The sequence below is a fragment of the Heterodontus francisci genome, chromosome 32, assembly GCF_036365525.1.
Source record: "Heterodontus francisci isolate sHetFra1 chromosome 32, sHetFra1.hap1, whole genome shotgun sequence".
In the NCBI taxonomy this organism is placed as follows: domain Eukaryota; kingdom Metazoa; phylum Chordata; class Chondrichthyes; order Heterodontiformes; family Heterodontidae; genus Heterodontus; species Heterodontus francisci.
The window spans coordinates 30,961,757-30,975,769 of NC_090402.1; the positions used below are offsets into that span (position 1 = coordinate 30,961,757).

Sequence of the window (14,013 nt, forward strand, 5' to 3'; positions counted from 1 at the left end):
GAGGTCCAGGGTTCCCTTTCAGCCTTCACCTGGTCTTACTGTAACAGGGTTTAATTTTTAAACACACTGTGTTTTTAACTCCCCCTTGGTGAATCCTTGTTGATTGCTTTCCAATTATAAAGTCACAGAAACCAACACAAACAGGCTTTCTTAGGTTTAAAGAAAAGTGAAATTTTATTAAACTTAAACTCTGATTCGGTTAATGCCTACGGACTGATGATGTGCCCACGCTAGCATGAATACGCGATACACACATGCAGATAGGGACAGAAAACAAAGAAATAAAGTGGAAAAGTATGAGGAGTTTTTGTTATGGGTCTTCGAGCTCACTGTCGAGTCCTAGAATATAGATCTTGCTTTTCGTTGGGGCCCAGTATTCTTCATAAATCTTGTTCACTCCAGGAGACTTTTCTCTCTTGGGGTTCATGTGTCTTCAGTTGGTTTTTGGAGTTTTGTGAGAAAGAGATGGGAGCAGACAGACAGGCAGGAGAGGCTGTGGCGAGCCAGCCAAGAGAGAGTTCTTCTTAGTCCCGGTGCATTCTGCTTTCTCTGTCAGCAGAAACTCTGCCTCTCCAATTTAAAACTCCCAGTTCAAACTCTGCAGCCGCCAGTTAGTCGTGTGACTAATCGGTCCAATGACATCAGTTTGTAGGCTGAATTGGAGCAGGGGATAGTTCCTTTGTTCCCAAACACTGTCTGTTATTATGCAAAAATGTCTTTCCAGCCAGGGGCCTGGCAACCCCTGGTCACAGGCCTGCTCTTCTTCCCAGCAGCAATTTGAAATTTAATGTCCATTTGGCAAAATTAATGTACCTCATTCTTGGCAGGTGGGGGCCTGCAAGACAGCATGCAGAGTCAAGTTCTACAAACAGAAAATGCAATGTGAGCACTCGTCTTGTCCAGCACAGCTACCCTTCTAATAGTACCACAGGATCCATCTGAACAGGCAGATATAGCCTCAGGTGTAACATTTCATCTGAAACACAGCACTTCTGACTATGCAGCACTCCCTCTGTATTGAAGCACATAAACTAGGCTGGTACCCAAGTCCTGGAAGGTAAAGCCCACAACCTTCTGACTCATAGGCAAGAGTGTTGCCACAAGCTGACACGGCTACAGTACTAGAAACACAAGATTGCTATTCACTGGGTTGCTAAGTATCTTAGTATATCATTGTCCTTCCGTGTCAGGTTGTTCAAGTACAGCCCAATCACCTACAACAGAGTGCCTCCTTATGACATCATTACATTGTGTGCTTTTTAAAATTCAGTTATTTATTTTATTGCTCTATATATATATATATTTATAAATTTGCTTCATATCAGAACTCACTGAGGTGATTATTTAGATTAGATTAGAGATACAGCACTAAAACAGGCCCTTCGGCCCACCGAGTCTGTGCCGAACATCAACCACCCATTTATACCAATCCTACACTAATCCCATATTCCTACCAAACATCCCCACCTGTCCCTATATTTCCCCACCACCCACCTACACCAGTGACAATCCACAATGGCCAATTTACCTATCAACCTGCAAGTCTTTTGGCTTGTGGGAGGAAACCGGAGCACCCGGAGAAAACCCACGCAGACACAGGGAGAACTTGCAAACTCCACACAGGCGGTACCCGGAATCGAACCCGGGTCCCTGGAGCTGTGAGGCTGCGGTGCTAACCACTGCGCCGTTAATTGTAGACAGCTGTTTTAGGACTGGTGTGCTGTTTCCAGTGGCATTCCGCAGGGCTCAGTAGTGGGTCCCCTGCTTTTTTTGTGCTGCATATTAATGATTTGGATATAAGTGTAGGGGCATGATCAAAAAGTTTGCAGACGACACAAAGATTGGCCGTGTGGTAGATCGTGAGGAGGATAGCTATAGGCTTCAGGAAGATATTGGTGGTCTGGCCAGATGGGCAGAAAAGTGACAAATGGAATTCCACTTGGAGAAGTGTGAGGTGCATTTGGGGAGGTCAAACAAGGCAAAGGAATACGTGATTAATGGGAAAACACTGAGAAGTGTAGAGAAAGTAAGGGACCTTGGAGTGAATGTCCACAGATCCCTGAAGGTAGCAGGACAGGTCGATAAGGTGGTTAAGAAGACATATGGAACCTGCTCTACATTGGGGAGACCAAACGCAGACTGTGTGACCGCTTTGCGGAACACCTCCAGCTCAGTCCGCAAGCATGACCCCGAGCTTCCTGTTGTTTGCCATTTCAACACTGCCCCTTGCTCTCATGCTCACATCTCTGTCCTGGGATTGCTGCAGTGTTCCAGTGAACATCAACACAAGCTCGAGGAACAGCATCTCATTTACCATTTAGGCACGCTACAGCCTGCCGGACTGCATATTGAGTTCAATAATTTCAGAGCATAACGGGCCCTCCCATTTTACTTTTATTATTAGTTATTTTTTCTTTTTACTTATATACTTATTTTTGGTTTTTTTTGTGTTTATTTCATTTTAGCTTGTTCAGTTTGCTTACCCACTGTTTTTTTTCATATTTGTACTTACAGCTTTTGAATTTTCAGTCCGTTAACACCCTATCTGTACTAATGCTTTGTCTTTCAACACACCATTAACATATTGTTTGCCTTTGCTCCATGACCTTCTGGTCAGCTATTCTGTGACCTTGTCCTATCTACACCTTCTCCTTTGTTATCTCTTGCCCCACCCCCACTTTACTTGCTTATAACCTTTCACATTTCTAATATTTGCCAGTTCTGAAGAAGGGTCACTGACCTGAAACGTTAACTCTGCTTCTCTCTCCACAGATGCTGCCAGACCTGCTGAGTATTTCCAGCATTTCTTGCTTTTATTTCAGATTTCCAGCATCCGCAGTATTTTGCTTTTATATTATATATATTATATGGAATCCTTTCCTTTAATAGCCGAGGTATAGAATACAAGAGCAGGGAGGTTATGCTAGAACTGTATAACTCATTGGTTAGGCCACAACTTGAGTACTGAGTGCAGTTCTGGTCACCTCATTACAGAAAGGATGTAATTGCACTAGAGAGGGTACAGAGGAGATTTACGAGGATGTTGCCAGGACTGGAAAAATGCAGCTATGAGGAAAGATTGGATAGGCTGGAGTTGTTCTCCTCGGAACAGAGAAGGCTGAGGGGAGATCTGATTGAAACGTACAAAATTTTGAGGAGCCTGGATAGAGTGGAGGTGAAGGGTCTATTCACCTGAGCAGAGAGGTCAGTGATGAGGGGGCATAGATTTAAAGTGATTGGTAGAAAAATTAGAGGGAGATGCGCAAACACTTTTTCACCCAGAAGGTGATGGGGGTCTGGAACTCACTGCCTGAAAGGGTAGTTGAGGCAGAGACCCTCAGCTCATTCAAAAGGATTCTGGATATGCACCTCGAGTGCCATAATCTGCAGGGCTACGGACCAAATGCTGGAAGGTGGTATTAGAATAGGTGGATCGTTTTTCAGCTGGCACAGACACGATGGGCCAAGTGGCCTCTTTCTGCGCCTTAAACTTTCTATGATTATGATTCTATCTGGGGATAGGGTGAGAAAGTGGAGTTGAGATAGAAGATCAGCCATGATTTTAGTGAATGGTGGAACAGGTTCGAGGGGCCATATGGCCTACTCCTGCTCAAACTTCATATGTTTTTAGGTACAATAGTGTATGAACAGGTGTATGTCTATGAGTTTAACAGTGTACAAATAGGGATGTAGGTGTAGGTTTAACAGTGATAATATAAAGCTTGTGTGGTATTAACTAACAAATTTATTCGTTTTAACTATTTAATCACTTGCGTATTTAGATACCATGATCAAAATTAAATAGCACTTCACAATGTTCGGGATGGTGGTTGTTCCGTTTTGTACAATTTAACAGATTCTAAATAAAGGGGAAAAGCATTTGAATATCACCTGCCTTTTCAATATAAACATGCACATAAACTCTCAATGCATTTAGGAATGGGTTACATAGTATTAACAAATATTTGCTAGCTACCAAGGATGATGTAAATTTCATATTGGACTCAAATTGTATTTCTCATGGCCACTAACTATATCCATGTGCACCACACCAGCTGGAAAACTCACTTTGATACCAGTGAAAAGGCTTCAGAGCAGATGGCTGGGCACGGAACCAGCTTGACCGCAATGTGGCCAAGACCCGCAGGGAAGCGTACTCTCATCACCGTGTCAAAGACAGAGGTTATGGTGTTGACATCAGCCTGCTTGGAGGTTTGGTCTCCACTGCCAGGGTCCAGAATGTTGCCACCATGCAATATGAGCACCAGGACGTGAATCTTGCAAGATTGCAAAGGTTGCTGTGATGCTCCATCAGGACAATAGAAGTAACAATGTCAAACACGCTGAATATACCTGTTCACTGAACCATAGCAAATCACACTTTGGCCATTCTTAATGCAAAGGTTTACTTTAAAATCGGATGGAGAAAAAGTAACCAGTCGCCACAAGTGATGAATACATGTTGCATTTTTTTTTTTAAAAAGCCAAATCTTTGAGATCATTTATGGAGCCATTTATGTTGGTGTTCTATCAAGTGCTGTGCTTTGAAGAAGCCTCGTTGCTAAATATTGTCTTTTTTTCTCCTCCCCACCCCCCATGCAGTGTCAGGCGAGGCAGTTTGTGACCAGTGCAAGCCAGGCTACATTGGCTCCAACTGCAATGAGTGTGCTGATGGGTACTACAATTCGGACAGCATCTGTGTGAAGTGCGAATGCAACAACAACACCGATGCAGACAGCAAGCAACCTATTTGTGACTCCGAATCTGGGCGATGCCTGAGCTGCACATCAAACACGACGGGCTTTAACTGCGAGAAATGTGCGGAAGGATATGTAAGGGATCCTGTGGCAAGGAACTGCCAAATCGGTGAGAATGCAGCTTAAAAGCAGTTGGGCACTAGGTAGCCAAATATCTTTAGGAGTACATCATTGAACTCATGCTTCAAAATGTTCAGGCACAGTCCAAATGAGCTTTATGACTTGATAGACAAACGGTCACGGCTGTTGGCAGGGGGACGGGGTGAGGGTGGGGATAGCGAGCAGCCATTTGCTGGTTTACAATCCCTTTGGGAGAAAGGGGACTAAGAGTTCCCACAATAGCACAGCTCCAATTGGTGCTGTGACAATCATGGAAGCAGGCATTGGTGTTCCCAGGTGCTGTGTCACCAAAGGCCTGTCATCTTTTTATAAAATGAAGACTAAGCTCACATTGGCGACAATGAATCATGGCCATTTTTTCCAGTAGTGTTTTGACCCTCACTTCTGCCCTTTCTGTACAGCAGGACTCACCACATTTGCTCACAAGACAATCCAATTTCCCAGGCCTCCGCGGAAGTTTGTTACATAGAAGCCAAAGAGTTTATAAAATGAATAAATAAATGCTCAGCAAAAAGCTAAAATAAGCACCACATTAAAATGCGCACTCTGCTTTTCTTATGAAGATTCTGGTTTCATATTGCTATTTTTTTTTCAGATTTCTTTTACATTGAAAACATTCTACAGTAGCAAACCATTGTATAAAACTAGCTGAATGAATAAATTATTTTCAGCACCATATGGGTGACATTGATTCAGACCATAAGATTATAGTTTGAAAGTACTGCTGTAAAAAATGTTAGGGATTGCATTTTTGTTTTACATTGTGGAAGCAAACTGCCATATGATGCAAATTAGATCAGAGATACAACAGGACAATTCGGGGATTGCTGAGCACTGGTCAAGTCATGCTGTGTTGACTGCCACAGGCCCAGTCAGATTTAGGTCACTTAACAATTAAATTTTGCTTTCTGGTTTAAACTGTCAACAAGCTCCTTCCCTCTCCCCGGTGCTAAAAATGTTCTTCAAAACTTCCATATAGAGCAAAAAAAGTACAGAAAAAAACACCTAGAATGATGAAGCACAGAATGAGGCCATTTGGCCCATCCTGCCAGTGCTGTCTCTTTGAAAGAGCTATCCACTGCCCTTTCGCAAAAGCGCTGTAAATTTTCCACTTTCGAGTATTTATCCAATTCCCTTTTGAAGTTTACTATTGAATTAGCTCCCACCACTCTTCCAGGCAGTGTATTCCAACAACAACTTGCTTCATAAAAAAAAATTCATTTGTGTTCCCTCTGGATGTTTTGCCACAAACCCCAGGATGAATACACAGTGTTATGTGGGAGGGAAAAAAAGCAACGGTTTCATTTATAAAGCACCAAGTGAAGGGTCTGTAATAAAGTTGCAGTAGATTGCTTAGGGCTTTTATGAAATAGGGGGTTACTGAGATGGGACAGAACAGACCAAACCAATGCATTTGTTTTATTCATACGCATCCTGTTACTAGAGTATAGTGGCTCACATATTGAATTAGAAAAGTTCTGCCATTTAGTTCGGTTTGACCAATACTTTATTTTTTTTTAAAAAAGGAAGGCAAGGATAAAGAAAAATTCAGCTCACATCATTCATGATTTTCCCCCACCCTAAATTCGAGAGGACAACACAAAAAAAAAGCCTGAAAATCCAAGGTTATAACACCACTTACATGGTTAGATCTCCAGCATCATCAGTTCACCACTGGCTTGCCCCAAGTGTAGTTAAACTTGACTGGAAAATTGCCAAGGAAAGAGAGGCAGATGCAACATAAACAGGTCTACAGTTTGGAGGGTATGGATTGTAAAGAGTTATTTGGGGTTCATTGCTGACTTGTACCCAGAATGGCTGCAAAAATTGACATCACAAACTTGTGTAACATGTTCCAATTTGATCATCCATTTAGCTTACATTCACTGTTAGAGTTGAGATGATCATTAAGCACAATAGCATCATTTTATTCTGCAGTACGGAAAGTATACTAGATGGTTTTGCAAGAGATATTGATTTCAATGTCATGCAGTGATAAACCATATAATTCAAACAAGCAGGCATGAGTTATGTGGTTCATCACAGATTTACTACAATCATCCCAAAATCAATAGCAGACCCACCATCGTGTGAGCTATTTATAAAAATGACAGGTGTAAGCCATGTTTCTTCAAAATAAAGGTTTGAATTGGTAAAATTATCACCATATAATTTTCATGGACTTAAAGATCATTGACGTTGAATTTATTTTACATCATCTAGCCTTAGGAACAATGGAACATTTCAGAAAACAAGTCTGATTTTATTTCTGCCAAAAGGTGCTGAAATGGTGCCACCTGCTGGATTTTCAGCATTTTAACAAATAGCAGTTAACAAAATAAACTGCTGGTCGAACCTTTTTAGCAGCATGGATTACAAAGAATGCTAACCGTCTTGGTTTTTAGGTACTTTATGTTTTGTGTTCATATAATCCATGATTTGAACTTGGTGACAAGCATCTGACTTTGTGTTTTAAAAGAGCAAAGATAATTGCATCAATTGCGGAAGTGCATATTCATTATTCAAAATGAGTTGCCAGTCACTGCTAACTGTCCCTAATCCATTGTACAATCTGCAAAATGCATCTCTAAGACTGTAGACCAGAACACTGAGGATTGAAGCAAATGCCTGGGCATTTTTGTTAATCGTCAAATAGTTTTATGACAACAAGCAGCACGGGCCATTTTTACTATTAGTAACTACAAGTAGCTTCAATGAGTGTGAGGGCGGAGATTTATTTTATTTCTCTTAAAAACATGGGTGCCAGCCTTGAACAGGAAAGCCTAACTCCAAAAATTGTTAAGAGAGAGAAAATTAGAGGGAGCCCTTGTCCAGCTACCTGTGTGGGGGTAGGGGCTAAGTGAGCATGGGAGTGTTAATGACATGTAGTTCTCATGAGTATTCACAATTCCTTATGGTATATTTTTAGGAAGGGATGGGGATAAACAAAAGGAGTTCATTTACTTATGGGGAAAAATTCCTACTATGAATGGTCCCGTTACTGAGGCTGTCACATACTGTTGCTGGCACTTCCTTTCAGTGGGAAGCCCTGTTGCACATACCATCTTATTGTTGATGTATTAGGCATGGGCGATTTTTCTCCACAACTGCATCACAACAACTGAAGGCGGCAAAATGGCTGCATTCTAGTCTTCAAAAGTCGACAGTATCTGGCCACTGAAGTGTCAAAATAGTTGTACTCAAAGCCAGAATCCAATATCACTAAAAAAGGTGGGCACACCTATGATACAATAAATGTTTGTGGCCTACCTTTGATGCACCAATTCTATCCTTCTGCCTTATTTATTGCACTTTTCTTTTTCTCTCTCTCTCCCCTGCCACAGAAGTAACTACAGTTCCGACGACAGCCTCCACTCCAACATCCACAACTTCAAGTACCAGTACAACAATATCACCATCAACGTCAGTCACAAACAGTACATTATATACAAAGACCCAGACATTCCTGGCAACTTTACTGAGCACATCTCAGAGCACAGTGAGCACAGCTGAACCAGTGACGCCCGAAATATCATGGACTCAGTTCAACATCGCGGTATTGGTAGTTATTATTGCCGTGGTCGTCCTGCTCATGGGTTTTGTGGCAGGTGTCTACGTGTACCGGGAGTACCGAAACCGGAAGCTAAATGCTCCCTTCTGGACGATAGAGCTTAAAGAGGATAATATAAGCTTCAGCAGTTACCATGACAGCATCCCCAATGCTGATGTTTCAGGCTTACTGGAGGATGATGTGAATGAAGTGGTTCCGAATGGACAGCTGTCTCTTTCGACGCCAATGAACTCGTACAAGATATAAAATACAAAAAAAAACACTGAAAACATAGGATTGGAGAAAAGACAACCCACAATGGGGTAAATCTGCTGAAAAGCTCTGTAAAGCAAGCAAGATACAAATGCGACACTGATAGGGTGTAAGGCTGTTTGCTTCCTTGAACTGAATGGGTTTTCATAAGAAGCCCAGAGCTTATGAAACATGTAGGAATTACATTTTGTTTACTCCATTCAACAGTGGAAAACACCCCAAATAAGTTTCTATTTTTGTACAAATCTAAAGATGCAATGAAATTTAGGTTCAATTCCTCTCCAAATATGGAGATGATGAATGATTATTTAACAGATTTTCCCTACCCAAAAAGGAACATATGCCAGTATTGTGCGTTACAGTGCAACAGGAAAAACTTCTGTTCCTGAGAAATTGGGGTACCTAATTTTATACAAAATGACTGAATTATTCATTGAGGGCAAAGATTTCACAAGATGAAAAACTCTTGGACTCGTTTGCAAGCTATGGACAGTTACTAATGGTTGCCAAGGGAAAATGGCAATAATTGAGCTAGGGCCAACATTTTTCCATAGAGATTGCATTGGTAAAGCTATGCTCTTACTCAAGAACTAGAAGTCACCAACTCTGGTCTCCTACCACACAAGGCAGCACTGCCCATTGATTTCATGTTTGTAAGGACATTGCAACAGTACCTGAGCTTGCTGAAAAAGCTGAGTGAATGGTCACTTCCAACACCGGTTTACATCTGGTGGATGCAAACTCGTATCTAAATGGCATCAAAATGGCTACTTATTATAAATTTCTTTGGTACAGTCATGAACCAACAATACTGATTGTAAACTATAGCCTTAATAGGCCCTCTACTTGAGAAATACAAGCACATATAGGACCATAGAATGGTTTAGTGCAATTGTAAATTTCTGGAAAGGAAGTACAATATGAATGCAAGCTAATCTCAATAATTTCTTTGGCACATGAAAAGGACCATTATCAACCTGCAGCACTCTGTAATTAATCATTATTGTTGTTGAGGAAAGATTATCTTTATTCAATCTAATAACTAGATTTGTAAGCAATCTTAATTCTGTTTGGATGCAAGGCAGTTGTGAGCCAGTCAATTCTGGATCAATCTGTCAGTACAGCACCTTTCTTCCCCATCCCAGACTCTCTGCAGAAAGAAGTGATATATTCAGACTCTCTAAGCTAAAGTTAGATCATTGGGAGTTTGAGGTTCTTCAGAATGAGTGATGAAGAGAGATAATTAGCTGAGGCACCACCTGCTAACTGGACCATTCTAAGGCCATTTGGTTTCCTTCCTGTATAGGTTCAGAAGCGTCCTTTGTCACTGGAGAATGGCTCAATTATTGGAGTTATTCCCATTCCGATGGGATGTTTCATAACTGTATATGGTCTTTGTATCCCATATTTACTGTTCCTTGGGAATGGGAGGCCTGAGATTGTGCAATAGGACACTTGTGCTTAGGAGTCTCCAATCAATATGTTAGTCAGAGGTCCTGTATACATGAAGGATAAAAGGTGAAGATTGAAGTACTTATTGATCTTTACTGTAACGTACATATTTTGAATATTTTAAGCAGTCTAGTCTTTAATTTTTTAAGAATGAGTTTCCCCCAGTGGTATTTTGGACCTGGCACATTTCATTTGGTACTATCCACTTAAACTATATTATAATTCTTTAATTGAACACATTTACATATTGGGGGTTACATGACCATTAGCAAAGCCATTTACTTCTACCGCACAGAACATAACCTGCCTTTGCCACTACCGTTTCACCAAAACCCTCACACACTTGTCACATCAAGGCTGAATTTCTCCAGTCCTCTCACGGAGATCTCCATCTTCACTTCTCAAAATTCAAGTGAAGATACCCTGGATAACCTGTACACACATCACTCCTGTCCTCACTAGCTTCTAGTACATTGACTCAAGCAACCTTACCCAGATCCTTAAATCCCTCCCTGGCCTTGCTCCATCCTGTTTCTGCACTCATTTTCACACTGATAGAATGATGAGCGACTGTGCTTCATCATTCAGCCCATTGTGTATGTGCTGGCTCTTTGAAAAGAGCTACACAATTAGTCCCACTCACCTACTCTTTGCCCAATGCCCAGCAAATGTTTGTTTTTCAAATATTTATCCAGTTTTCTGGTGAAATTTGTTTTTGAATCTGCTTCCATCACCTTTTCAGATATGATATTCCACATCATAACTTGCCGTGTAAAAAAATTTCATGTCACTTCTGGTTCTTTTGCCAATTACATTAAATCTCTCTTTTTGTTACTGACCCTTTACCACTAGAAACATTTCTCCTTATTTACTCTATCAAAACCCATCATGATGTTTTTGAGCACCCATCAAGTCTCCCCTTAACCTTCTCTGCTCTAAGGAAAACAACCCAAGTTTCTCCAGTTTTTCTCCATATAACTGAAGTCTTTCATCCCAGGTACCTTTCTAATCAATCTCCTCTGTACCCTCTCGAAGGCCTAGACATCCTTCCTAAAAGTGTGGTGCCCAGAATTGGACACACTCCCAGCTGGGGCCTAACTAGGTTGTTTGCCACAAGGCAACATCCTTAGAATTTTGCAAACAAAATTTGTACATCTTTATATTTACAAGCTCGCACCCTCTGCTCTTCTGACTCTGATCTACCATGAATCTCTCACCTTCCCTTCATTCCACTATTAGTGGAGAATTTTGTCATCATGCCCCTGCAGTGCGGAAATCTCTTACTAAATGCATTTGCCTGGGTGGCCCTCTCAGTACACTTAAAACCATCTCAAAAACCTGCTTCTGCTAACTCTGCTGCTCCCACATGCTCTTTGTCCATTTCATCTCCCAAATGATAGAATGCATCTCTAGATGGTTTTTTACAGTCCAATTAGATAGTTTAATAATTGTTCTATAGAAACAAATGAGGGCCTTAACCTCTCTTTATATTTATGATTGTTCATTGACCCTACCAATGATTATTAAAACACTTTTAAACTTAGTGATTCAATAAAAATGAACACTGGAGAACACACAAAACATACATTTAAATTGTGACCATTTTTTTTTGTGGTTTCTTGTTTGCCCATTTTGACATTTCATCCCCACCCCTTCCTTACTATCCTCCTCCCTTATAATGCCAACAGCTCCCTACTCGCATGGTCAGACATGAAAAGACCTGCAGAATGAGATTTCTGGTCTTTCAGCATTTTCTCCAAGTTTTTAGATCTGTAGCTCTATTACACTTGAAAGTCTAAGCTTTATGATGGAAGAGGAGAAACAGGGGACATAGCTACAAACTGTTTCAAAAAATATTTTTTAAAACTGATATCAGTCTCAATGGTTAGTACAGGGTATGGTAGTAAATACAAAAGCTCCACAATTAATCAGTCATTCAAGAGAGCAGTTAGATGCTTTGATGGTAGGGGTAGGGTTGAGCTAGACAGCCACCCTCATCGGTGTTTATCTGGGTGGTGGTGGGGGAAGGGGCGGGGTAGCGTGGTGTTTGTGGGAAGGGGAGAGTGCTTTTGGTAGAAAGTCCTAACTTTACCAGGCACTGAGAGAAAATTTCTAAGAAATGGAACTCAAAAGCGAGGATGTCCTTCAGATCTCACATGAATACCTGTGCAGTTTCCTGACATAAATGTTCATGTGCAACATTTGTTAATGAACCAGGTTGTCAGAAAAGGATGTCAAAAATCCAAATGGGGAAAGGATATTTGAATTGTAAAAAGGTTTTCTAAGTAAGTGTATTTGTCATAAATTATTCAGATAGAGCCTCAACACACAGGAAACTTGGTAAAATATATTCTCTTCAGTGTTCAAAAGCACGAAGCCGTAAACAGCTGATACTCGAGGGATAGGATACATTCAATATGCCTTAGTTTCAACATTTTGCAGACTGTTAAATTTATAATTGCTTCGTCTTCAGACCTGTAAACTTAGTTATGTGGCAACAAGTTCACTATCTATTTGTGTTGAAGCCATTTGATTAGTTTGTTTAAAAACAAAGCCTAAGTTGTTAACTAGAGCAGATAAAGCACTTGCTTTCATTGTACAGTAGTTCATGCAAACTGGTTGTTACAAGGCAAGTTTATAAAAATAAGTTACAACAAAATTTGTAAATACTTGTATTTAGAAAAGAATGTGAGTTTAAAGATGTTTATTGATTGAGTACATACTTCTTTCCTTGAATGTTAAGTGTTTGTATTTATGTATAAAAAAAGTATAGAACCCTTAAAATGATGCTGGCTTTTCAACACTAACTTACATTGCGAAGTTTCACTGAAAGATTGGAAGTGTTGTACCTTTCTGAAGGCTGGTGCTGGAAGAGATGCTGCTTTCAATACAGCAATAGCGAACAATAAGAACCAGTGAGAATAACATAGCTACTTGAAATGTGCAAATCCATTCATTTCACATCCATTACTTTGCAAACCAAGTGATGATATTTTTCCCTGTACATATATTGCTAATATTCACTGTTCGGTGGAATTGAAGGGACACTGGCATCTGATCAATTGCCTTGGAAGCCTATTTAACACATTGGTATACAGATAAATACATAATAATGCAAAGATGCATTGACATCACCAGTCATGACCACTGCTTATGTTTTCAAAAATTAAATACAAAAAAAAACTGGTGTGCGACAAAAGTAAAACTATATTGCAAATGTTCACAGTGCAGCACAGTTGCATGATGATGTTCCTGATCCAAAACTGCTTGTTAAAGCAAAAGCACATCTTTAAACTCAGCAAAACCTCATTGTGTACACTTCAATGCCTAATTAGGTGACACTCCATTCCAGATATATGGGACATTGGTTATTAAATTTTGTTAGTGTTCTCACTGAGTAATTTCTCAAACATAAAATGACATTGAGTACACAGACTAAGCCATACAAACTTAAATGAAAAGGATATGACCTGGGACAATTATACTGACGTTTGTGTATGTCAGGTGCAAAGCCAGTATTTCTACCCACAGACACTATGAACTCATTTCCACATCATGTTTGTCAAGCTTCTGACGTTGATTATGAAAATACTGGGTTTATACTTTAAGCATATAGATTTGTGTGAGAGAGGCGGCACAGTGGCGCAGTGGTTAGCACCACAGCCTCACAGCTCCAGGGACCCGGGTTCAATTCTGGGTACTGCCTGTGCAGAGTTTGTAAGTTCTCCCTGTGACCGCGTGGGTTTTCACCGGGTGCTCTGGTTTCCTCCCACAGCCAAAGACTTGCAGGTGATAGGTAAATTGGTCATTGTAAATTGCCCCTAGTGTAGGTAGGTGGTAGGGAATATGGGATTACTGTAG

General features: G+C 40.6%; 1 protein-coding gene across 1 annotated transcript in view; it reads left to right on the forward strand.

The window, feature by feature from the left end:
- LOC137347736 (multiple epidermal growth factor-like domains protein 9) overlaps positions 1–12,162 on the forward strand; it is a 317,937-nt gene extending 305,775 nt beyond the window's left edge. Inside the window, exons 5-6 of the mRNA XM_068012633.1 lie at positions 4,603–4,866; positions 8,222–12,162. Of these exons, the coding sequence (XP_067868734.1) occupies positions 4,603–4,866; positions 8,222–8,694 (737 nt within the window). The 3' untranslated portion in view covers positions 8,695–12,162. The remainder of the gene's footprint in view (positions 1–4,602; positions 4,867–8,221) is intronic.
- The last annotated feature ends 1,851 nt before the right edge of the window (positions 12,163–14,013 follow it).